This window comes from Bos javanicus, chromosome 29, assembly GCF_032452875.1.
Source record: "Bos javanicus breed banteng chromosome 29, ARS-OSU_banteng_1.0, whole genome shotgun sequence".
NCBI classification, from domain to species: Eukaryota; Metazoa; Chordata; class Mammalia; order Artiodactyla; family Bovidae; genus Bos; species Bos javanicus.
In genome coordinates this window covers 36,919,854-36,942,126 of record NC_083896.1, presented here as the reverse complement: position 1 = coordinate 36,942,126, position 22,273 = coordinate 36,919,854, and the positions used below count along the sequence as shown (strand labels likewise).

At 55.3% G+C, this 22,273-nt stretch overlaps 1 protein-coding gene across 1 annotated transcript; it reads left to right on the top strand.

Annotated features, from left to right (window-relative positions):
• Positions 1–1,281: 1,281 nt before the first annotated feature.
• On the top strand, positions 1,282–21,721 carry ADAMTS8 (ADAM metallopeptidase with thrombospondin type 1 motif 8). Its single transcript, XM_061406486.1, has 9 exons — positions 1,282–2,041; positions 8,439–8,678; positions 9,473–9,608; positions 10,106–10,273; positions 11,096–11,397; positions 13,336–13,519; positions 16,163–16,335; positions 16,451–16,626; positions 18,375–21,721. Exons 1-9 carry the CDS (start codon positions 1,286–1,288, stop codon positions 18,937–18,939), a joined length of 2,700 nt encoding a protein of 899 aa, XP_061262470.1. The 5' UTR covers positions 1,282–1,285; the 3' UTR covers positions 18,940–21,721.
• Positions 21,722–22,273: the final 552 nt, after the last annotated feature.

Below are 22,273 nucleotides of genomic sequence, written 5' to 3'. Positions count from 1 at the left end.
GCAAAGGACTTTAAGGCCCTGACCTCCAGGAATCTCCCCCAAGGACACCTAGGAGCGAATCCTTAGAGAACAGAACCCTCAGGCTAGCTCAGACCTTGGCCATTAGGACTGGGGTGTCATCAAGTGCTGCATCTTGTGCTCTTCAAAGAGGTCTGTGGACCATACCATTCCCTTCTCCAAGTTACAGCGCCTCTCACTCCGAGGAGGTGATGTTGCAGGACACCATAATCCACTCGCATCCACGCTGGAACCCACAGCCACAAACAGTGGGGGGAGGGTTGCCACCATCCTGAGGTCCAAGGCAGCTGAGCGCTATTCCAACTATTCGTCAGGGCCAAAGACAAAGCTGCAAGCACTTACTGCCCCAGGGTGATCCCACCTTGCTGCCACCTCCCTTCTGGTAACTTACGGTCTTGCTGAGTTCTGCTCCCCTCCCCAGCCTCTGACGAGGCAGTAACAGAGTCCTTAGCTGTGTGAACCAGGTGGTATTGTTTGCCCTGATCCCGTTTGGGGTGAAAAACGTGATTTTTAGTAGGGAGCTTGAGTTTAGTATGATCTTTCTCACCCCTCTCCTTGGGTTTACAATGAAAAGCTCTGGAACCTTCTCTGGAGACTTCGTTTTTGCACAGTCGGATCCCCAAGTGACACTGTTGCGGGGACCTGTGCAAGGGTCTCCTGGGGGTGTGTCCTGGGCACTTGACCGGAAAAGAGGAAGCGACTGGGGCCTCCCCAAGATCATTGACTGAAGGGCACGTCCAGCGTTGGAGGAATTAACGTGGCACCACGGAAAACGAGGGGGAAAGAGTTGGCGTTGACTCTTACAGGAGGGGCGGGGGAGTCAGTCTCGCTGACTCCTGATTGGTTTTACATTTCATCCAGAATTTTTTTCTCTCCTCTCTTGCTCTCTCTTTTCAGTTTCTCTCTCTGATCCCAGGGGAGGGGAAACGGGAATAGTGAGAGATCAAAAATAAACCTCTTATGTCAAAGCCGGGAAGGAAGTATAAATACGAAGAACTCGGCAGCCCACTCGGTGCTTCCCGGGGTGTGGAGGAGGCGGGCGTGAAGGGCGCGCACGCGGCCAGGGCGCCAGCTGCTGCAGCTCCACTGGCCCGGCGGGCGCGAGCCGGAGAGGCTGCCTGGGGACCGCCGCCGCTAGACGTCTGCCCACCGGACACACGCCCGACCAGCCGCCGAGCGCCTACCCGCGAGGACAGCGGCCGGGCCACCCGCACCTGCCCGCGCCGGGCCCCCTTCCTGCGCCTCCCGCGCCGCCGCCGCAGCCCCCATGCCCCGCGCCGCCCCCCGGTGGCCGCCGCTTCTGCTGCTGCTGCTGCTGCTGACGCTGCCGCCGCTCGCCCGCGGCGCCCCGGCCCGGCCCGGAGGCAGGAGGCCGGCCTCCGCGCTCGTGGTGCCCAAGCGGTTGCAGAGCATCGCCGGGGAGGTCGCGCTCCACCTGTCCGCCTTCGGCCGCGACTTGGAGCTGCGCCTGGAGCCCGACGACAGCTTCCTGGCGCCCGAATTCAAGATCGCACGCCTCGGGGGCTCCGGCGGGGCTGCCGGGCGCGAGAGGGAGCTGCGCGGCTGCATCTTCTCGGGCACGGTGAACCGGGACCCCGAGTCGCTGGCGGCCGTCAGCCTCTGCCGCGGGCTGAGCGGCACTTTTCTGCTGGAAGGCCAGGAGTTCACCATCAAGCCCCAAGGCGCTGGGCGCTCCCTGCATCAGCCACACCTCCTGCAGCGCTGGGGGCACGTGCACCCTGCCACTGCAGCCCAGCCCCTGTCCAGAGCGTCTGAGAGGGAGGCGCAGAAGGGAGAGGGTGAGAGGCAGGAGAGAAGAGCCGACACAGCGGAGGAGGAGGAAAAGGAGAAACAGGAGGAGGACGAGGAGGGCCAAGAAGAGGAGGCAGAAAGTTCCAGCGAGCCACCACCAACCCTGGGGGCCAAGAGCAGGACCAAACGGTTTGTTTCGGAGGACCGCTTTGTGGAAATGCTGCTGGTGGCCGATGCATCCATGGTTGCTTTCTACGGAGAGGACCTAGAGGTAAGACTTGCTGTGCGGGGACACCCTGATCACCTCCCAGAGTCTCCAAATTGTCCCCTTTCTTGTCCCTCTGAGAAAAATCCTTCCAGCTCCTCACCCCAAACAAGGTCCTCTCCTTTCTGAGAAAGGGAAGTAACTCTTTTCATGACCTTTGACACCCAGGAGACCACCTGCTCCTGCCACTACCTCCCTTCTAATTGGAGGGGAGGCTCTGGGCTCCCTCCTCCATGTCCACCCCCATCCCACACATGCTGAGCTGAAAGTGAGTTTTAAAGCACCCCCACCCCAGACACCTGCCTCGCACAACAGAGACGATAAGTGAGCATTTGGGAAGAGCATCTACCCCAAGCCCCATTTCTCAGCCCCCTACTGTCTCCAGACCTGAGGGGCTCCCAAGGAAAGGCCGCTGGGATGCAAAGGTGTCCTTTGCCTGCAGAACTGAGGCTGCCTTAAGTAAAAGACATTGTTTGCAGGGAGTTGAGGCTGGAAAGGGGCTGCCCAACTTCTGTGCGCCCAGCTGGTTCTGATCAGGGGCACGGATACCTTGCCAACCTGGCGCTCAGCCCTGGCAGAACTTGGCAGCACCGGCGTCAGCACGAGAAGGGAGGGGAACAGAATTTCTGCCTGGGGATTCAGCCCAGGAACCTGAAGCTTCAGGGGAGAGGGAAGGAGAAGACAATGGGGATCTGACCTCCTGTGGTGAGTGTCCCTGGTGGAGCCACAACTATTCTTGGCCCACCTGAGCTGCCCTCTGCCTAGACACAGCTCTCTATTGAGCTGGGGCAGGGAACTGAGTCCAGGGGACAGTTCCTGCAGCCAGGCCGATTCCAAATAGATTTACTGATGCTGCGGACTCAGCAGGAGGTGTGTGTGTCACCCTACACCCCAGCACCTCCTCCAAGGACCAGATGAAGCAGAATGCTCCAGGTGAGGCCGCACTTTCTCTTATCCTGGGGAGCGCAGAACCAGAGATGTGCCCCATGGAGGACTGACCTACCCAGAGGGCACCGATTCCTGAAATGGGCACCCTGGCCGCAGCTGCAGCTCAGTTGCTGCCATTTTGGTGATGGCAGTCTTGGCTATCATCCTATTCTAGCCTCAGCCTGTGCCCAGCTGATGCCTGCCTTGGGGGCTTTGGCACCACCTGTGCACAACAGTCTACATGAGGCACGGCGGGCCCTTCTATTACTTGCCCCAGCTTTCTCAGTCTGCCAGTCACTGGGAAATGCATTCTAGGTGCAAAGATGGGAAGAACTGGAGGTGAAAGGTCCACGTGGCTGCCCCCCTGGATGCTGCCAGGGTGGTTCAAACCCATCAGACTCCGTGTTGACAGTCTGTATTCACTCCTCCCAGAGCTTGGGATGGCAGCTTTGACCCCGCAGTCCAGTTCTGCCCAAGGACTGTGGGTCTGCACTGACCAAGTATCTGCTTCCTGGCCTTCCAGGAGAGCAGGGGAAGGTGCCAGCCGCCTCCTCTGACTCCTGCCCCAGCATGTCCTCCAGAAGGCAGCAGGTGGGGCTTCTCCCATCTCAGGTTGAGGACAGCCACACCTGGCTACCAGGGGACCCCTGGCAAAGTCCATCCACCTCAAACCCAGGGTGCGGTGCTGAGCCCTCCCACACACGATTCCTTTCTGACAGCTGCCTGACAACCGGGAGTAGGAAAGCCCACAAGAACAGGGAGAAGCAGCGGGAAAAGTCATTGCTTTTCGGTCTTCAGAGTCAAAATGTCCTCCCTAATGTTTCCCTACCCTCTCGGCTCAGCTCAACACCCAAACACTTAAGATGCTGTGAATTTTCCTCCAGCATGTACTTCGCAGCTCCAGCTGTCAGAGCCACCTGAGAGCAGACATGCGGGCTGCCAGGCACCAGGGTTCCCAGGCCGCTGAGGCAAGGGTAGGGCTGGGTTCTGCCCCAGGTCTACTGCACCAGACAGCTGGCTTCCTCTTTGCACCCAGGGGCACTTGTACCCTCATAGGACTCTTGGCTGGATGACCCAACATGCGCATGTCCCACATGGTCCCCTACACACACACATGTTTCTGGACATTCAGACAGGATCGCTGCAGCAGCCCACCACCTCCCTGGGTCAGGAGAACACCCCAGAAGAGCTGTCAGGCACCTTGAAAGCTTAGGTCCTTCCCTGGGTGGGTAGGGTTCCCTCTGCCTTTGGGGCCAGCCCTGACCCCTCTCCCTTGGTCTCATCCCGTCACTGCCTGCATTCTGCTGTCACTGCCCCAGGTGGGGCTGAGGCTGAGGCACAGCTGTTTCTATGACTGACCCCTGGCCCCTCTGCTCTGACTGTTCACCCGCTGTGGAGATGCCACAGGACAGACCTGAATTTCTCAGCTCAATCCCTTGGACTGTCCCATGAGCTCAGCCAAGGCACAAGTGAATGTCAAGGCCAGATTCCCTGGCCTGCCCAGACACACCTCCTCAAATATAACCTAGTTCTCTGCAAGTAACTCTTCAAGGAGTCCCCTGGAGACCTCATTCACACAGATGGAGGTGCTTTGGGGTGTCCCAGCCACCAGGGTGTGTAATGAGGATAAAGAGATGCTTCCCCTTCCCCCATGAAGAGACGCACCTGGACTTGGCAATGGAGTCTAGTCTAAGCATCGCTGAGGCTGCTTCCTAGTGAGCCTTCTGGAAAGTTCAGCACCTCGTGGGGAAGTCACACGCTGAGGACATTCAATCTGCAGAGTGGTTTACAGGGACCACGCAGTGCAAACACCTGTGAGGGGGCAGAGGAAGAGAGTGAAGGTTACAGACGATCTGTGACTTCCCCCAGGTCTCCTCACCCGACAGCCATGCTGGGGTGCTGGGCCGTGCCGCCTGCTCAGCACCAGGAGGGTCTGTGACTCTGGCTCTGCCTCCCCTGACATCCTCCATGCTGTGGGAATGGGTCACTGAGCCCAGCCACCCAAGCAGGTCCAGCCACAATGGGAGGCCCAGTTCTGAGAAGAAACTGCCTTCAAGGCCAGAGAAAGAATTAACCGTGCGCAAGTCTGGCTTCACTGCGGAGTGACGAGGAAGTTTTCCAGACTCTGTACACTTGAGGAGCTCAGACAAAGGGGGCTTTCTGAAAGGGGGGACCACCTCAGAAGAGACCTTTAACTCTGTCTGCACCCAGCTGCTGCTGACTGTTCCTGGATGAAACTGCACCAGGAAGGGGCGAGAGTAGGGAGCGGCGCCCCACGCTCAGTCTGGAAAATGGTCTAGCCAGACCATCAGCTGCTGAGCTTCTCAAGTCGCTGCTGAGCAGGGAGGTCCCCAGAGAAGACCAGAGGCGTCCCAGAGTCAAGCTACTAGCCAGTGGCTTCAGGGAGGGCTAAGTCACTTCACCCCCGTTCCACTGCCCTTCAGGAAAATGTCTCCCACCAGCCCTATCACCAGAGTGGCCAAGTATCCTGGCTTGCCCAGCACAACCCCTGGCTAGGATTATCTTGGCGTAATTATTAACACTTCATCTTTACTCTCAGAAGTGTCCTGTTGTGGATAATAACAGAACAGACACGTGTCTGAGTCTCCGCGGGCACGTTATATTGCCGTGAAGTATGAACCCCCACTGGAAAAGACCAAGTCTTCGGTCTGTTGCCATCAGAGTGATCGACCGTGTAAAGCACTTCCCAGTTTAAAAAGGCCATAGTCTTCAACGGTCCTTGAGTCACCATGTACCCATCCTCCTGTCCCACTGGGAAGGCAGGTGGGACAGAGACAATGTCAAGGGCACGCGGTCTTGCTCGCGTACTTTGATCTCACTGTGCTGCAGTTGTCCTTGCAACAGCAAAGGTGGGCGGCAGTCAGTGCCATGAAGAAGAGCATAGACTTTGACAGAAAATAGAAATGCGTGACTTGAGTAAGTTACCCCTTTTTCTGAACCTCAATTTCTTCACCAGCCTGACAGGCACTGTTCTACCAAGGATCTGGCAGTGTCTGGAGGAGATAGTAAAATACAAAAGGCATCTGACCCAGGGCCTGACACATAGCAGATGCTCGGCAAAGCACAGCTAATACCAGAGTTGCCTTGGATGGCGCTTTTGGGCCTGGAAGTCAGACCTGCCCTTCTGGACCAGGAGATAGGCCCAGAAGTGGGGTTCACGGTCTCACAGCTGCCCACCTGCCCAGGCCTGGCTCCCTGCCCCCAGGGTCAGTTAGATGCACAGACATCTGAGCCACCAGTCCTCAGAGGAATTTCTCATCCCCAAAAGCTCAGTGATTGAGAGAAAGGGTAGGTGGGCCAGGCCAGGACTGCGGACTTTAACAGACACTTTGGACCATACAGGCCTGGCAGCCCTCTTTTGATGGGAATTATCTTAGAAGAGAGCATCCAAGGGAAACTTCAATGTCCTCCCATTAAACCCACTGCCTAAAAGGAAAATTCTCAAGCCGGCTCAGCCTGCCATTTGCATGATGTTTGGAGAGGAAGCTATGAGCTCCCTGAACCCCAGGGAGAAGAATCCATGAGCCTCGGTGTCAGGTCGCACATCCCGTGCACTCGTGTACCTTCGGCTCACACTGGGGATCAACCCATTGACAGTCTCTGCTAGTATGATGGAACAGCTTGTGAAACAGAGCCTTCTTAAACCTTAGATCACTGGTTCCTTATTCCAAACCTTTAGGGACTGGTTGTGGGGCAGCTGGCGTTCTCGCCTACATGCCTTCTTCATCAAACATCATCTCCCTAGTTTTGAGATTGTGATGTTGGAACTTGAAGGGAGTTCTCTTGTGAGGAGGGCTGCAGGTTGTTGCAGGTTGTTCCAGGAGTTGGCCACTGGTCCTCGTCAGGGGTGGCGGGGGGCACCCTGGAAGCAGCGGATAACTAGAGGGAAGAGCCAGACAGGCTGCCACTCCTCAGCCCTCACCCCCAGCTGCCTAATGAGGTGGTTACTTGTTTCCCTCAGAAATCTGACTCCAGGAGCGGGTGCCAAGTTTCAGCTTTGTTGATACGATGTTTACATCAGCCTAAACGTAGCTGGAGTGTCTGACACACTAAGTGACCTGCCGACCCTTGTTTATAGTCTTACCACATATCTGGCCGGTTGCCGGCGAGATGAACAGACAGATCCCATTCACAAGTAATGGGATTCATCTGGAACTCCCACACGTGACCTCAGCCCCGGAATGTCCCTCTGTAGCCTTTCACCTTCGGTTCCTTCCTTCCGGTCCCACCTTCCATATCACAGGAGGGCAGAAAAAGAGACTACAGCGGGGTGGAGCCCTGAGGGGCAGGGAGCAGGACTGGCCACACTCCTGGCAGAGGACCTTGGTTTCCTGTTCTGTAGAATCATCCTAGACGATGCTCTTCTGGAGGTCCCAGAGGCAGGAGAGTGACCTGATCTGGCCTCCTCGGAGGCCCTGGGAGCTGTTGGCGGCCCAGGGTTGGGCAGAGGCCAAGCACCGATGTCCACTCTTCCTCTGACCTTGATGGGACCAGAAGCAGCGTGAGCCTGAGAGCCTGGGTCTCACCAGCCCATCCCTTCTCTCCTGACCCAAGCTGAGGAGGATTAAACCCCCTGGGCTGTCCAGGCAGCAGCCAGGAGGCCAGGTCCTGGGAAGTTTAATGAGAAGAGTATAGACCTCAGAGGCAGACATGCCTGTGCTACACCCCAGCTTTAAGAGCTGGGTGGCTGTAGACAAGGTGTTTGACTTGTGAGAACCTCCACTTCCTTGTTGGAGAAATGAGGATGACTGCCCAGATCACTGTGAGCATTTCCTGAGGTGACGCATATCCAGTCTGCGACTGGTGCAGAGGAGCTCCTGTTAGGAGTGACCATTACAGCAAAGTTTCCTTCCTGAAGAGTAGGGGTTACCACAGCAGACTGAGGACAATTCTCCATGGACTCTAACCTTGAGTGCTCAGACAAGTGCTTCTGGGCTGAGAGCATGAGGGGAGGGGTGGCTGGCAGGGAGACGGTGGGTGTCCAGGTTAAGGTAGATAAATCGTGCAGTCCAGTAGAAGAACTTTCTGTGACGATGAAAATGTTCTGCAGCAGCCATGAGTCTTATGTGGCTATTGGTGCTCTTGAAATGTGCCTGGTGTGGCAGAGGGACGGTGATTTTAATTGGATTGAATTTTAATGGATTTAGATGTCCATGGCCATGTGTGGCTGGGCAGGACGTTAAACACACAAGCTTTGGAGCCAGGCCTGCAGGGTTCATGGGCTGGCTGACACACTAGCTCTGGACCTCAGGCCACTTACTCAGCCATGGATTTCTAATACGTACAAGGAAGGGAAATGATGCCAGTGCTTGGGGTGGCGGGGAGGGGGGTTAGGAGCCCACCCAAAGAGGCTATACACCAATGCCCTGCAGTGAGGAGTGCACAGCTCAGGTGACAGCAGGGGTGGGCACTGCTGGGAGGTTGACCCCTCCCTCTTCACCCCTGCTCGCCTCAGAACCACATCCTGATGCTGATGTCCATGGCCGCCCGCATCTACAAGCACCCCAGCATCGGCAACTCCGTCAACCTGGTGATGATGAAGTTGGTGATCCTGGGGGACGAGAAGCTGGGCCCTGAGGTGTCAGACAACAGCGGGCTGATACTGCGCGACTTCTGCGCCTGGCAGCGGGACATCAACCAGCCCAGAGACCGGCACCCCGAGCACTTCGACACGGCCATCCTGCTCACCAGAGAGGTTGAGGGCCTCCAGACACTGCAGGGCAAGGGGTGGCACCGGGTGGGTCAAGGAGGGGGTGTGGCTCAAATGTGGAGCCAGCCCAAATGTGGGGACTGGCTCCCTGCTGGCCCTAGCTGGACAGAGAGCCGTGAATGTGGACGAGGGGGTGGGGCGGGAGGAGGAGGTCATGAGGACAAGTATGAGGTATTTCAAGGGAAGCAGAGGAATGCGTAAGGGCTCTTGTCCAGAAGTTTGTGACCAGCTGTCTGCTGAGGTCATGACAAGACGAAAAGGACTCAAACTGCCCTGAGAGACATGTGGAGTTGGAACAAAGTGCAGAGGTGCGGCTGCAACCCGGGTTAAACCCTGGGGGCAGGTAACCAGGCTCCTCCCATAATGTCTCCAAATCAGGAGGCCTGCCCACCTTCATGGTGAGGTTTAAGCAGGTGGTTTCCTAAAGTCTAGCCAGACTCCTCATGGGTAGAGGCCCTGCTCCCTGCCCCCCAGGCGTCAAGACAACCCCGAGGCCAAAGCTGCGTGTTTAGCCCCACTTCACAGCTGGGGAGCCCGAGGTCCAGGGGTCAGGGCCCACCCGTCTCCCTATGCAGGGGTGTCTATAGCCTCCCAGGCTATCCTGCCTCCCAGGACAGACTTCCCAGGCCCACAGCCTGATGTCTTGCTGATGTAGATGACAAATGTCCTTTGTGAAGAAATAAAGATTTGGCTGAAAACATCTCCCTCATCTCAGGAGGTGCAGGAACATGCAGTTCCTGTCCTCTTTCTGTCCTCACATCTCGCTTTCTCCTGAGCAGAACCTTTGCGGGCAGGAGGGCAGGTGCGACACCCTGGGTGTGGCCAACGTTGGCACCATCTGTGAACCCAGCAAGAGCTGCGCCGTGATCCAGGACCAGGGCCTTCAGGCAGCATACACTCTGGCCCACGAACTCGGTAAGATCCCCCACTCCCAGAGGCCAGGTGCTGGGTTGGGGGGACCTGCCTTCCAGAGTCCAGCGGTGCAGCCCCCCAGGGCTGTGCCGTGCTTCCTGGTTGTCACAGAGTAACTGTGCCCTCATGCTCTCCATCACCACCCTGAGTGAAGGGCCATCCTCAGGCAGCATGGGGAAACACCAGTGCTCAGATAGAGCCGTGAGGGGGTGTCCTGGCTAAGCAGTCAGGATTCAGAAGGTCAACTGCAATGACAGTGAGAGAAAGTGAGCAAACGATTAAGGGGAATGTGAATCAGGAAAGGCCCCAGCAGAAAAGAGAGGGATCCCAGTGCTCCCGGTTCCCCTGGGAGAGTGGGCTGAGAACTGTCCCTGAGAAACAAACAGGTGGAGTTCCTGGATGAGCTGGCACTGCTTAGGCTTTCAAAGCACTGTGCCCCATGGATGGATGGCTGACAGCAATGGAGGCGGCAGGTGGACTAGGGGTCTCGTCCTTCCCAGGGCACGTCCTCGGCATGCCCCACGACGACTCCAAGCTTTGTACTCGGCTGTTCGGGCCCCTGGACAAGCACCACATGATGGCGCCGCTCTACGTCCAGCTGAACAAAACACGGCCCTGGTCCCCCTGCAGCGCCTCGTTCCTCAGAGAGTTCCTGGACCGCGGGTACGGTAGGTCCCCGCTTCTCCCTGGCCGGCGGCGGGCACCCGCGTTCCTGGACCGCGGGTACGGTAGGTCCCCCGCTTCTCCCTGGCCGGCGGCAGGCACCTACTTTGCTTGCGTCTCAGGACGGGAGACATTCAGCAGCTGTGTCCTCACTGCCCTCCAGGGCTGAGGTGCTCTATCCACTCCTCTAGCCTGCTGTTCCTCAGCCCAGCTTCTAGCGCCAATGAGATTATCTGCAGAGCAGGTAGAAGTGGTCTGAGAAGGTCTGTTGGAGAAGGTGGGTTCCCACAGACCTTGAAGGAATGGAAGAATGTTTGTCATACAGAGCAGAGAAGGGAGCCTCCGGCTGGAGCCGTACATCACAGGGTAGCGTGAAAACAGCATAGGCAGGAACGCCCTCTGAGAGCAAGGAGTGGGGCGAAGTGCCTGGTGCAGGCAGCCTGGCTTGTGGAGTAAAGAAATGAAGACACAAGTGATTCTTGATGCAGAAATAATAGATTGTTCAAACATCAATACTTTGGCTTTAATTCTCTGGGCCTGGATTTAACAGTCCATTTACATCCCTAATTATACTGTGACTTAGATTAGTGCTACAATTAGCTGGCCTTCCCTCGGTAAACACTGCATACATATAAGACATTCTGGATGACAAAGAAATTCAATCCTTTAAATAAATGTGCTACTGATAATCAAAACGTGGAAGGAATTTCTCTAGATGATGGAGTGTTGACAGTTTGTGGATTGAAGTCAAGGAGTCCTTGAGTGCCATGTGACAGGAGGGAACCCCTGGCCCTTATTCCTGTTTCTCTGCTTCCTTCATTCCTCAGGGGACTGCCTTCTGGATGCCCCTTCCTGGGCCATGGCCCTGCCCACAGACCTCCCCGGCCGCAGGCCCCTCTACGACCTGGACCAACAGTGCAAGCAGATCTTTGGGCTGGGCTTCCGCCACTGCCCCAACTCCTCTGACCAGAGCACCTGTGCACAGCTCTGGTGCCGCATTGATGGCCCCGACCCCCTTTGCCACACGAGGAATGCCAGCCTGCCCTGGGCCGATGGGACACCCTGCGGGCCCGGGCACCTCTGCTGGGAGGGCAGCTGCCTGCCCGAGGAGGAAGTGGAGAAGCCCGAGGTGAGGGATGGCCACTGGGGTGTCAGGGAGAGGGACGGGGGAGGGCTGTTTCCATGGAGGAAGCCGCACTTGAGAGCTAGGAAGCAGGAGGCTTGGGGCCAGATGCAACTATGAGTAGAGCCACACATCCTTTGACACACAAAATAAAGCGTATTTATTCAGACACAAGAGGAGCCCTTCGAGGGTGTCCTCAGAGCAAATGGATGGTGCTATCAGGGCTTGGGCGTTTGGAGAGCTTGCCTTTGGAACAGCTGTGGACTTGACTTGGAGGACTGGTGCTAGGCGTGGACACTCCTGCGCGAGACTGTCATGGACACTCAATAAACAGAAGCCATTATGAATTCTATTATAAACGGAGTGAGTGACAGCAGAGGAGGGACACCCCATCAAGAAGGAGGGGAAAGTATTCATGCCCTACCCGTGTCTGAGCTGAATTCTTAGCTAGGGGTCAGGACAGTGGGAGGTAGTGTGGGGACCACTTGTTCCAGAAGGAGGGAAGAAGGAAGGGGAACCACCTCTGAGCCAGCAGAGAAAACTTGGCAGAGTGAACCTGCAGGGAAGGCAAGGCAATGTTGAGAAGGGGTTTTAAACGACTGGCTCCTTTGCCCTGCTCTTTGTACTTCCAAACTGTGAGGCTCGTCACCTTTCTCTAACTGGAGTCACTGAGCCATCTCTGAAACAATGTCCGATGGGTCTCAGCCTGGGTCTGGCCAGCTCTGAATCACTAGGGTGGCCTGCGCTCTCACCTTCTGGAAGGCTGTCCTCAGGGCACATCCCGTGCACGGAGGCCCAGGGGCCTGTGTGGCCACGTAATCCACACATTCCTTCTAAGCTTGGGCCGGGATAGGCGTCATGGATTCTTTCTAAGTCCCCTCCCAGCCCCTGCCCAACACGTGGCTTTTCCCAACCCTGTCCTGTAGTGTGGGCTTCACACAGTCCTGAGGGGAGAGATGGGAAGGGGGTCCACTCCCACCTTCCCCAGCAGTGCAGCCAAGCTCCACACAGGAAAAAGTGGCCAGAAAGTGAACCCAGGCTAGTGCTTCTAATGTATTTTTAAGGGGAAAAGACAGATCAGAAATATTGCATAAAAAAAAAAAAAGAAATATTGCATATATTGACAGAATCATGTCTCTGTAAAATAAAAACACGGGACCTTCATGACGATAGTCAGAGCACAGGTATAAAGGGATATTGATGAAAATCATGTCAATGGCTTCATCTAAGTAGTGGTATATCTTTAAGTGTTACTTTCTCTCACATTTTTCCTATTTTTCATTTTTTATAGGATCACGTATGACTTCTGTAACCTTTAAAAAATTATTTTCATTTTGAAAACTCTGTGTACCCACCCATCACAACTGCTTGACCTCAGAGTCAGTTGTAAAGTTGGATGTGACTGTTCCCAGGATGTCCTACTCACTCCTGGACCTAGAGGCTAGTAGACTAGCAGCCTCACCTCCCAGAGATCCTTCCTTTAGGTCAGAGCTGCTCAGCCTCAGCACTGGTGGTGTCTGGGCTGTGTGCACTCTGGCTGTATAGGCTGAGCAGCTCCCTGTCCCCGACTCGTTGGAGGCCAACAGTGTACACCCTGCCCAGCTGTGACAACTACAGTGTCTCCAAACACTGCGGGAGTCTCAGCCCCCATGGGAAACCACTGTATTTTCCTCAGCCTTATTCCCATAAAAGTGTTTGATTCTGCAACTGAGCACCTTACAAAGGGTGAGGAACAGTTCTAGACCCTTGGCTGCTTGGGGGGCAGCTGAGGGCCAGGCCCGCACAGACTCTGTGGTCAGCTGCAGTCACACAAGCCAATGGGAAGACGAATTGGGCAGTTAGCGAACTCCACCCACCAGCACAAGCACAGCTAGGAAAGGAGGTCCCACCGAGAGCCTAGGCCCTCTCCCCTCACCCCACTCAGAGCGGCCTTGTGTGTTGCAGGCTGTGGTGGATGGAGGCTGGGCCCCGTGGGGACCCTGGGGTGCATGTTCACGGACCTGCGGAGGAGGAGTACAGTTTTCATACCGTGAGTGCACCAATCCTGAGCCTCAGAACGGAGGGAAGTACTGCCTGGGTCAGAGAGCCAAGTACCAGTCATGCCACACCGAGGAGTGCCCCCCAGACGGTAATGACCAGAGCAGCTGCTACGGCGACTGCAGCACATCCCTGGAAGAGGGTGGTCTCTCGGGCTCAGAGCTTTCCAGGGTGCAGACAGAAACGGGCTCTTGAGGCACCACACTTCGGGGCAGCCTACAGTGCCCCGGGCCAGCTCTCACTGTGCAGGGAGAGCCTGGAAAAGTCAAGGAGAGAAACCACCCTGGTTTTTGGAGATGTGGACATGGAGGATGTCACTCCCAACCAGCTTATGCTCTAGAGCCGGGGCAGGGCTCTGCGGAGGGCTAGAGTCCACAGTAATACTACTCCTGGAGGAGTCTAAACCCTGGTCTGTGTGCAGAACAATGGAGCCACTGTCCAAAGCAATTGTCGGAGCCACCTCCAGGGTCACTCCAGCCAACGTTCAGCCCAGGGCAGAGGGAAGGTTTCTGAATCTGATCCTAGCACACACGTCTCCTAAGAAGGTTGCTCATCTCCCCTTGGGGCCATGGCATCTGCCTATGGGAACCTTCCTGGGAAGTGCCTCATTTCTGCCTCCCAGGCACATCCCCCAGTGCCCACAAGAAAGCACATACCTTTTTTTTTTTTTCCCCCATGTAGTCTTCTTTAATTGGAGGATAGTTGCTTTACAATGTTGTGTTAGTTTCTGCTGTGAATGAGCTCTGAGTATACATATATCCCCTCCCTCTTGGACCTCCCTCTCCTCCCTTCCCCTCCTAACCCTCTAGGTCATCACAGAGCACCGAGCTGAGCTCCATGAAAAGCACATACCTTAACTCCTTAACTAGGAGCAGTGACGGCTACAGAGACATGAGAGGGAGTCCCTGCAGATCTTTGCTCCACCACCCTGTCCAGCTCCTTGTCGCAGCTCCAGGGAGTGTGACAGGCAGCAGATGGCACACACTTTTAGGGAGGTTAGAGAAGTTCCTACAAGCACAGAGGCCCAGCCCAGGGAGGGCAAATAGCAAGGGAGTTTGGAGGCTTTGTAGTTTTGTAAGACGAGGAGGAGCCGTAATGGCAGGAGGCTCTAGAGCATCTGCCTGGAATTGTGGGCATCCTCCTGGCACACTAGTGAAGGGCTCCTGGGGAAATGAGAGAGAGAAGAGAGGAGAGGGGAATGAATACGAGGCACAGAGGAGACACGGACAGGAGCTGAGACCTGGATTTCAGGTGCATTGGAACCAGCCATCTCCATCAGCGGGAGCTTAGTGCCTCTCGTGTGCCTTGGCTGTCCCGACGCTCGCTCAGGAGGGGGCGTGGCCACCTGGGGTTTGAAGCTCCACAGACCATGAAGGTGTCCAGCTCGGTGGGGAACCTCAGCAGTAAGAGCAGCGCTAACTTCAGGACCGCGAGAAGGAAACACCCAGGTCTTCCTGTCTTGGAAGCAGCAGGATGGGTGGGAGACTAGGCACCAAGTCTCACAGGAAACCCCCAGCCTTAGCTTGTGAGCAGTGGACTGAATTGTGGAGTATGGGAAGGAGCATGGAAAACCTCAGCTCATCCTGAACAGAGGACAGGACTTAGTGACATGCCAGAAATAGCAGATGTAGGTGCTCAAATGTCGAGAAGATACCAGGGTTCCAGTCTCAGGCTAGAAGGTGGTAACATCACCCTGTGAAGAGTCAACCTGGAGAAGGCAATGGCACCCCACTCCAGTACTCTTGCCTGGAAAATCCCATTAATGGAGGAGCCTGGAAGGCTACAGTCCATGGGGTCGCTAAGAATCCACACGACCGAGCGACTTCACGTTCACTTTTCACTTTCATGCATTGGAGAAGGAAATGGCAGCCCACTCCAGTGTTCTTGCCTGGAGAATCCCAGGGATGGGGGAGCCTGGTGGGCTGCCGTCTATGGGGTCACACAGAGTCGGACACGACTGAAGTGACTTAGCAACAACAATGAAGAGTCAACCAGGTGATGGAGGAACCACACGGAGTTGGGCCTCACTGAGCTGGAGGTAATCACAGTGTCTTCAAGTGGACTCCCCCAAAGATACCCAGAATTACAGCAAGTGGAGAGCAGAGGCCAGGTCAGAATTAGGGACAGAGGGGGCCTTTGTCCAAACGTCCAGTGTCAAGAGTCATGATTAGCAGAGGGTCCAAAATATACCTCCATGTGTCATTCTCTGCTTCCCAGGCCTACTGAGCTATCCCCATCCTCACCTAGGTTTGGTGTTGGTGGTGGTTTAGTCGCTAAGTTATGTCTGACTGTTGCAACCCCATGGACTGCAGCCCGCCAGGCTCCTCTGTCCATGGGATTTTCCAGGCAAGAACACTGGAGTGGATTGCCATTTCCTTCTCCAAGGGGTCTTCTCAATCCAGGAATCGAGTCTAGGTCTTCCTGCACTGAAGGCGGATTCTTTATACCAACTGAGCCACGAGAGAAAGCTAATCAGTAAAGCAGAATTAAGACTCTCCCCAATAAAAACACTGTCTTTCCCAGAAAACCCCCGCGGGGCAGGCTTCTCCTTTCCTGCCTCATGAGTCAGCGCCGAGGTCAGTGCTGAGGAAGGGCGGGCTGAGGTGACCCGCGTCCTGGGACCAGGTCAAGTCCAGGAGGAAGAAGGATGCCCAGAATCCGGGCATCTCCCCCTCGGGGTCCTCCCTGCTTCAGTTCAGCATGGTGACTCCGTGACCTCTCATCCTCGTTTTAGGGAAAAGCTTCAGGGAGCAGCAGTGTGAGAAGTTCAATGCCTACAATTACACAGACGTGGAGGGAAACCTACTGCAGTGGGTCCCCAAGTATGCGGGGGTGTCCCCCCGGGACCGCTGCAAACTGTTCTGCCTAGCCAGGGGGCGGAGCGAGTTCAGAATATTTGAGGACAAGGTGAGGAACCTTCTGGAACTCAGATGCACGGGTGGGGAGGAAGGCCTCCTGGCCCGGACCACGTGCGGGCTGCACCTATGCTCAGGTCCCTTCAGACCCCGCTTCCTTTCTGCAGGTGATCGATGGCACCCTGTGCGGACCCGATACTCTGGCCATCTGTGTCCGTGGCCAGTGTGTCAAGGCTGGCTGTGATCACGTGTTGGACTCACCTAAGAAGCTGGACAAGTGTGGGGTGTGTGGGGGCAAAGGCGACTCATGCAGGAAGGTGTCTGGCTCCTTCAGTCCCTCCAGGTGGGTCTCCCAGGAGTCCTGTCCCTAGCTGCAGGAGTGGACCGGGCTTTAGAGACAGTGGCGGCCCCTGCATACCCGGGAGTGCTAGCTGCAGTGTCTGCATGAACTCGGTATCCTCTCTGTCTCAAAGTGGTTGTGAGGGGTGAGGAGGTGGGAGAGCACGTGGTGCAGTCTGACTGGCAGAGGGGCCACCGGAGGCCACGTGCATGGGGCTGCATCATCTCTGAGTCAGCCGGCAGCAGATGTGCGCTGAGTAACTGGGACCCCTGCCAGAAGCAGCTCCTCCGGGCCTGCTGTGGGAAGGACGTTTCACCTGCACCCGGTGGGTCCTGCCCTTTCTGCAGGTGGATCTTCAGAAAGGGGGTTCTTGGGGGACCTTGGCAGTCTTGGAGCTTCCTGAATCTGAGAGCCCCAGATCCTTTCTCGTACCTTAAATCCGTAAGTTCATGTGAAGTGAAGTGAAAGTTGCTCAGTCGAGTCCGAGTCTTTGCGACCCCATGGAGTATACAGCCCATGGAATTCTCTAGGCCAGAATACTGGAGTGGGTAGCCTTTCTCTTCTCCAGGGGATCTTCCCAACCCAGGGACTGAACGCAGATCTCCTACATTGCAGGCAGGTTCTTTACCAGCTGAGCCACAAGGGAAGCCCTTCTATATTTAAGTGCTTTCACTTCTGATTGATTCCTAAAATGAGTCTGTCAGGGCCAGGATGGTCATTCCCTGTTTATAGATGAGGAAACTGAGGCACGAAGAGATAACATGATCATCTGAGGTCACCATGGTAGGTAACGACGTCTGAGGAGAACCCAGGTTTCTCCTTTCCTAGAGGTTTTTTCCTGCCCTGCACACACTTCGTAGAGAAGGGCAAGGGTCCATGGCCACACTGCACCCCTACCCAACTCCTTCATGCTACCTCATCTCATCAGAATCAAAGAACAAAATCTTCTTTCAAATACAACTCGCGAGTCTGTTCATATTTAAACTCAATGATATAGAAAAAAGAACCAGGCGGCGTGAGGCGGTCAAAGGGGGAGTCCCCACAGTGCTCGCTCAGACCTTAGATCAGGGGCCAGGGTCCTCTCACAGCTTCCCAGTGGGCATGAGACAAGAACAGCAAATAACAGAGTGACTGCCCTCCTCAGGCTTCTTCACCTCCCTCCTAGCCTATGAGACCAAATACTTTCTACCCACAACGAGAAGAATAAGAATTCAGGGTTCTCCATCCCACAGAAAGCCCAAGGCCCACAATAAAGTGAAAACATTTGCCCCAGAGCACCCTGTCGCCCCCGACGGCCCAGCTCCTGGTGCTGGCACACCCGGGAGAAGGCCCCTGGGCACAGTGTGCCACCCTGCTCCCTGCCCTTGAGCCACACAGCCACACTTCCAGGAATGGACGGACTCTGAGAGCGGAGTGAGGCATCCATCTGGTCAGATCCTGGAATGGGCATGGGGACTTGAGCAGCAACAGCCCAGCTTTCACTTCCCTTTGGGCTCCCTTCCCCTGTATGCTATCGTCAGTTCTCATCTCCAAACACTCACAATAGAGCTGCCGGGCAAAGCAAAAATCCCAATGTACAGAGCATTCTTGCTGGCGTCACCAGCTAACTTATTGGCAACTTTATGCAACTATTTCCTGATTTGATAGTGCAAATTTTTGTTTGCCCACCTCCAGTCACTCCACACTGACCTCTTGAGTGCCTGACTTGGGGAGCCACAGGTCCTAAGGGTATCTTTCTGTTCCTGTCACAGTTATGGCTACAATGACATTGTCACCTTCCCGGCTGGCTCCACAAACATTGATGTGAAACAGCGGAGTCCGCCGGGAGTTCAGAACGATGGCAACTACCTGGCCTTGAAGACCACAGATGGGGAGTACCTGCTCAATGGAAACAACGCCATCTTTCCCACAGAACAGTACATCCTGCTGAACGGGACTGTCCTCAGGTACAGCGGTGCCTTCACCTCCCTGGAGCGGCTGCAGAGCTTCCAGTCCCTGCCCGAGCCACTGACCTTACAGCTCCTGAAGGTCCATGGGGATCCCCTCAAGGTCAAATATACCTTCTTTGTCCCTGATGATATGAACTCCAGCAAACAGAGCAGCAGAGAGAGGACAACCACCAATGTCATTCAGGCCCTGCTCAACACGCAGTGGGTGCTGGGGGACTGGTCTGAATGTTCTCACAGCTGCGGGGCCGGCTGGCAGCGGCGGATGGTGCAGTGCCGTGACCCCAGCGGCCAGACCTCTGCCGCCTGTGATGAGGCTCTGAAGCCTGAGGATACCAAGCTCTGCAGAAGCCTGCCCTGCTTCTCGTGATCCAGAGGGGGTGGCTTCTGCTCATGGACTCGGGGTGTGGGGTGCAAACAAGGTCGCACTATGGTGACCCCACATCTGGAGGTGGTATTGCCAGCCTACCCAGGCCTTACACTGCCATGGCCCTCCAGCTGGGCATGAATCTACAAGGGGAGGAGAGGAGAAGAGACAGACCACAGATGCTGTGGGGTGGACCCTCCTTGGTTCAAGTAGAGGGCATAAGGTAAAAGGGACACAAACAGAAGACTCGTTCAGCCTGTTTGAAAAGGAGTAGCAAAGTTAAATGAAAAAAAAACTGTTTTCTACTTGGTTCCCTTGATAAACAATCTACCTCAGTGAGGAAAATATTAGTCACAGAGAGACGGGGAGTTGGGGTGATGGTGAGCATCACGGCAAGCCCGATATTTGCACCCTGAGGCATCTTCAGAGATGACCGGGACTATCTTCAGCATTAAACCCATCGGCTGGAGGGCTGCGAGCCCGGGACTGTGAAGAGCCCCGTGTTCTCAGGCTCCCACCTGCAGGGGTGGATCCACTTCAAGTATTTATGCAAATGTGTCTCTGAACTAAAGTGTGCTCTTGTGCCAATGCAGGGGTCTGTTCTGGCTCTGTACTTCTCTGGAAGGGCAGGGGACCCTGGGCCCCAGGACAGAGGCTGAAACTAGGTCAGCTCACCTTGAGCACACCCGTGGAAGCTGGCACCTTGCCTGCATCTCTGAGACCTCCCTCTGAGTGTTCTTATCTGCCGAGTCCAGCCAGTTGAGGCAAGGCTGTATCTGCATACTCCAGACTGGAGGTTCCCCAACTTCAGCGGGCATTAGGGTCATTAAAGGCCTGCTTGAAACACAGATGGCAGGGCCCAACCCCAAGGGTTTCTGAGTCAGTGTCAGGGACTGCAAATCTGCATTTCTAACAAGTTCCCAGATGACATGGAGGCTGCTAGTTTGGGGACCCTGCTTTGAGAAGCCCTGCTCTAGTGGAAACTTCCAACTCTGGGGTAACAAAGGTTTGGCGATGCCCCCAGGTTGCTTATTCTTGGGAAATCCTTTCCCATTCCACTCTGCATGTGTCCTCATCCTCATATTTACATACCGACCAGCCGGAGAAACAAGATTCTCTTAGCATCTGAGGAATGCCGCACCTGTTTCTAAGGACCATCATCCCAGTGACCTCAGCTCCTTCTCTTCACGTCGAGTTCAGCCCCAACTCACAACTCTTTTGACTACACAAACTGCAGTGTCCCCATCAGTGCTGTTACACAGAACGACCTCCCCACCAGCACCTGAAACCTGCCCGAGAACCCCCTAATCCCACCTTACTCCAGGTCCCCTCATCTCTGCCTGGCTCTGAGCAAGCCCCCAGCTCGTCTTCCATGTGGTCTGGTGTACAAGGAGCTTAGTACAAGGATGGAAAGGAACAGACGACATCAAGAGACGACACTCTAATGAAGATGGGAGAAGTCTGAATGAGGATCTTCCTTTTTCTATCCCCTTTAACCCCCTGGTCCTTCCCTTTAGCTATCTCCTGAGACCCCTTCTAATGAAAAGTGGGCTCAGCGGAGAGGATGCTGCACAGAGCCTGTGTGAGAGGAAAGGTGCCCCTGGGAGGATTTAGTTGTGGGGCATAGGCAGGCAGATAGGATTCAGCTCCAACCCCGCCTCCGAGGGTTGTCTTGACGTGCTGCGAACTCCACGTGGCGGCCGTGGACGCCACTGACCACTTTTCCCTGACTGCCATGTCCTTGGTGAGCGGGAGGCAGGCTCGCCTCAGCATAAACAAGCACACGCAGGCATGTTGATGATGACCAGAAGTGCCATATTTGTCCTTGTTGCGCACCAGCTTTGTTGAGATGGACCGTGTATTTCTGCAATTCTTTGTCTCTTTCCGTTCTCTTTCTCCCCCAAATAATCAAGGCCAAGTGTGTCCACAGTAACTGCCCACGCATGCCCAGCTGTGCCTTCCCTACAGCCTGCATCATTACCAGGCACAGAGTCTGCCTGGCACTCAGCTGGCAGCAGAGCTGCTGGTGCGCAGAGCAGAATAATATCCCACTTGGCTCCTCTTTGCTGTGTGGGCTCAGCGAGGCTCACAGAAGACAGGCTTGTTTGTGTCTGGAAACTCAGCAGCTGCAGCTCAGGGACTCTGAAAACAGATCTGCAGGGAGAGACCAGGCTGTTGCTCCCCCAGCCTACCATGACCACCCTTGTTGCCCAGAGGAGGGAAGACTGACTTTCCTTTGCTGACAGCTGCACCCTCAGCAGTGGTTCCTCACCGAAGTGGTACCGGTGCCTCCCCTGAAACTCCGTGAGGCCCTGACTTGACAGGTAACTTGGTCTCCTCTGGCCCCTCCAAGCTCCTGGCAGAAATATTTCAAAGGTGGTCCATTAGCCTCAAAGTTTATTTCCAACCTTCCATCCTTGAGATAAGTGAGTCCTTGTCTGGGGTTATTCTCTCCCCTTCATTCCCCTGTAGCTGACCAGAGGGTTTGTGAATTCACAGAAGTATGCTATGTCACTGTCCCCAACCAGCTTTGGTCAACCACCCCTCTCTCCCAGGGTGAGGGGCTCATCTTCCCGCCAGGTCCACGTGGTGCTCTCTGAAGACATTCGCCAGGGGTTACATCCTTCGTATGGGGGCTTTTTAACCAAGTTTGCCCTTTTACTGAAGACTGTTCCCCCTTAGCATCCAAACGTTTGTTCTTCTTGCTTTCCTCTGGGCCCCTCTTCATGTTTACCGTGCCTTCCTCCCACCAAAAAGAAAACAATGACAGAACAATAGGAAAGTCCTTCAGAGTATGTTGTCTTCTGCTTTGTCGTGTGATCTCCATGTGGTCCAGGAAAACTGAGTGGCTTTGTCACAGCTGTGTTCTCAGATCTGCAAAGTAAGCTGGTGCCTCTGCATAGGGCCCAAGAACCCCATGTCCGAGTCTCCCCTGGTCTCATGGAAAGGGGCTCTGGAGCCCCAGCGATATCTGCTGTGTGGGCTCTGCCTCAGATCCCCAAACCCCTCAGGAGGCAGCCGCCTCCCTTGACTATTTGGGAATTAGGACCGGTTTGATTACAAGAGTGAATACAATGTGGAGTTTACCAAAGAGAATCAGGTGCAGGGCTATCCTTGGATTTCGAGATTTCTCCTGACACAGCTGCATCACTGCCTTTTGCCTCTTGGGTGAGTTAAAGCTAAATTATTAAATACTCGGCCAAAGTCAAAGACAAGACACGGTGAGCATGATGAAGGCCGCGAGGACAGAGTTCTAGGCAATAATGCATCCATGCCCCAACCCCTGTCCTCCTCCACCCTCTCCCAGTGCAGAGTGGAGAGACCTGTATCCACAGCA

Coding starts and splice junctions, on each gene's coding strand:
- ADAMTS8 (XM_061406486.1), top strand. CDS start 1,286: ATGCCCCGCGCCGCCCCCCGGTGGCCGCCGCTTCTGCTGCTGCTGCTG. Junction 2,042..8,438: donor TCTACGGAGAGGACCTAGAG/GTAAGACTTGCT, acceptor TGCTCGCCTCAG/AACCACATCCTGATGCTGAT. Junction 16,627..18,374: donor GGCTCCTTCAGTCCCTCCAG/GTGGGTCTCCCA, acceptor TTCCTGTCACAG/TTATGGCTACAATGACATTG.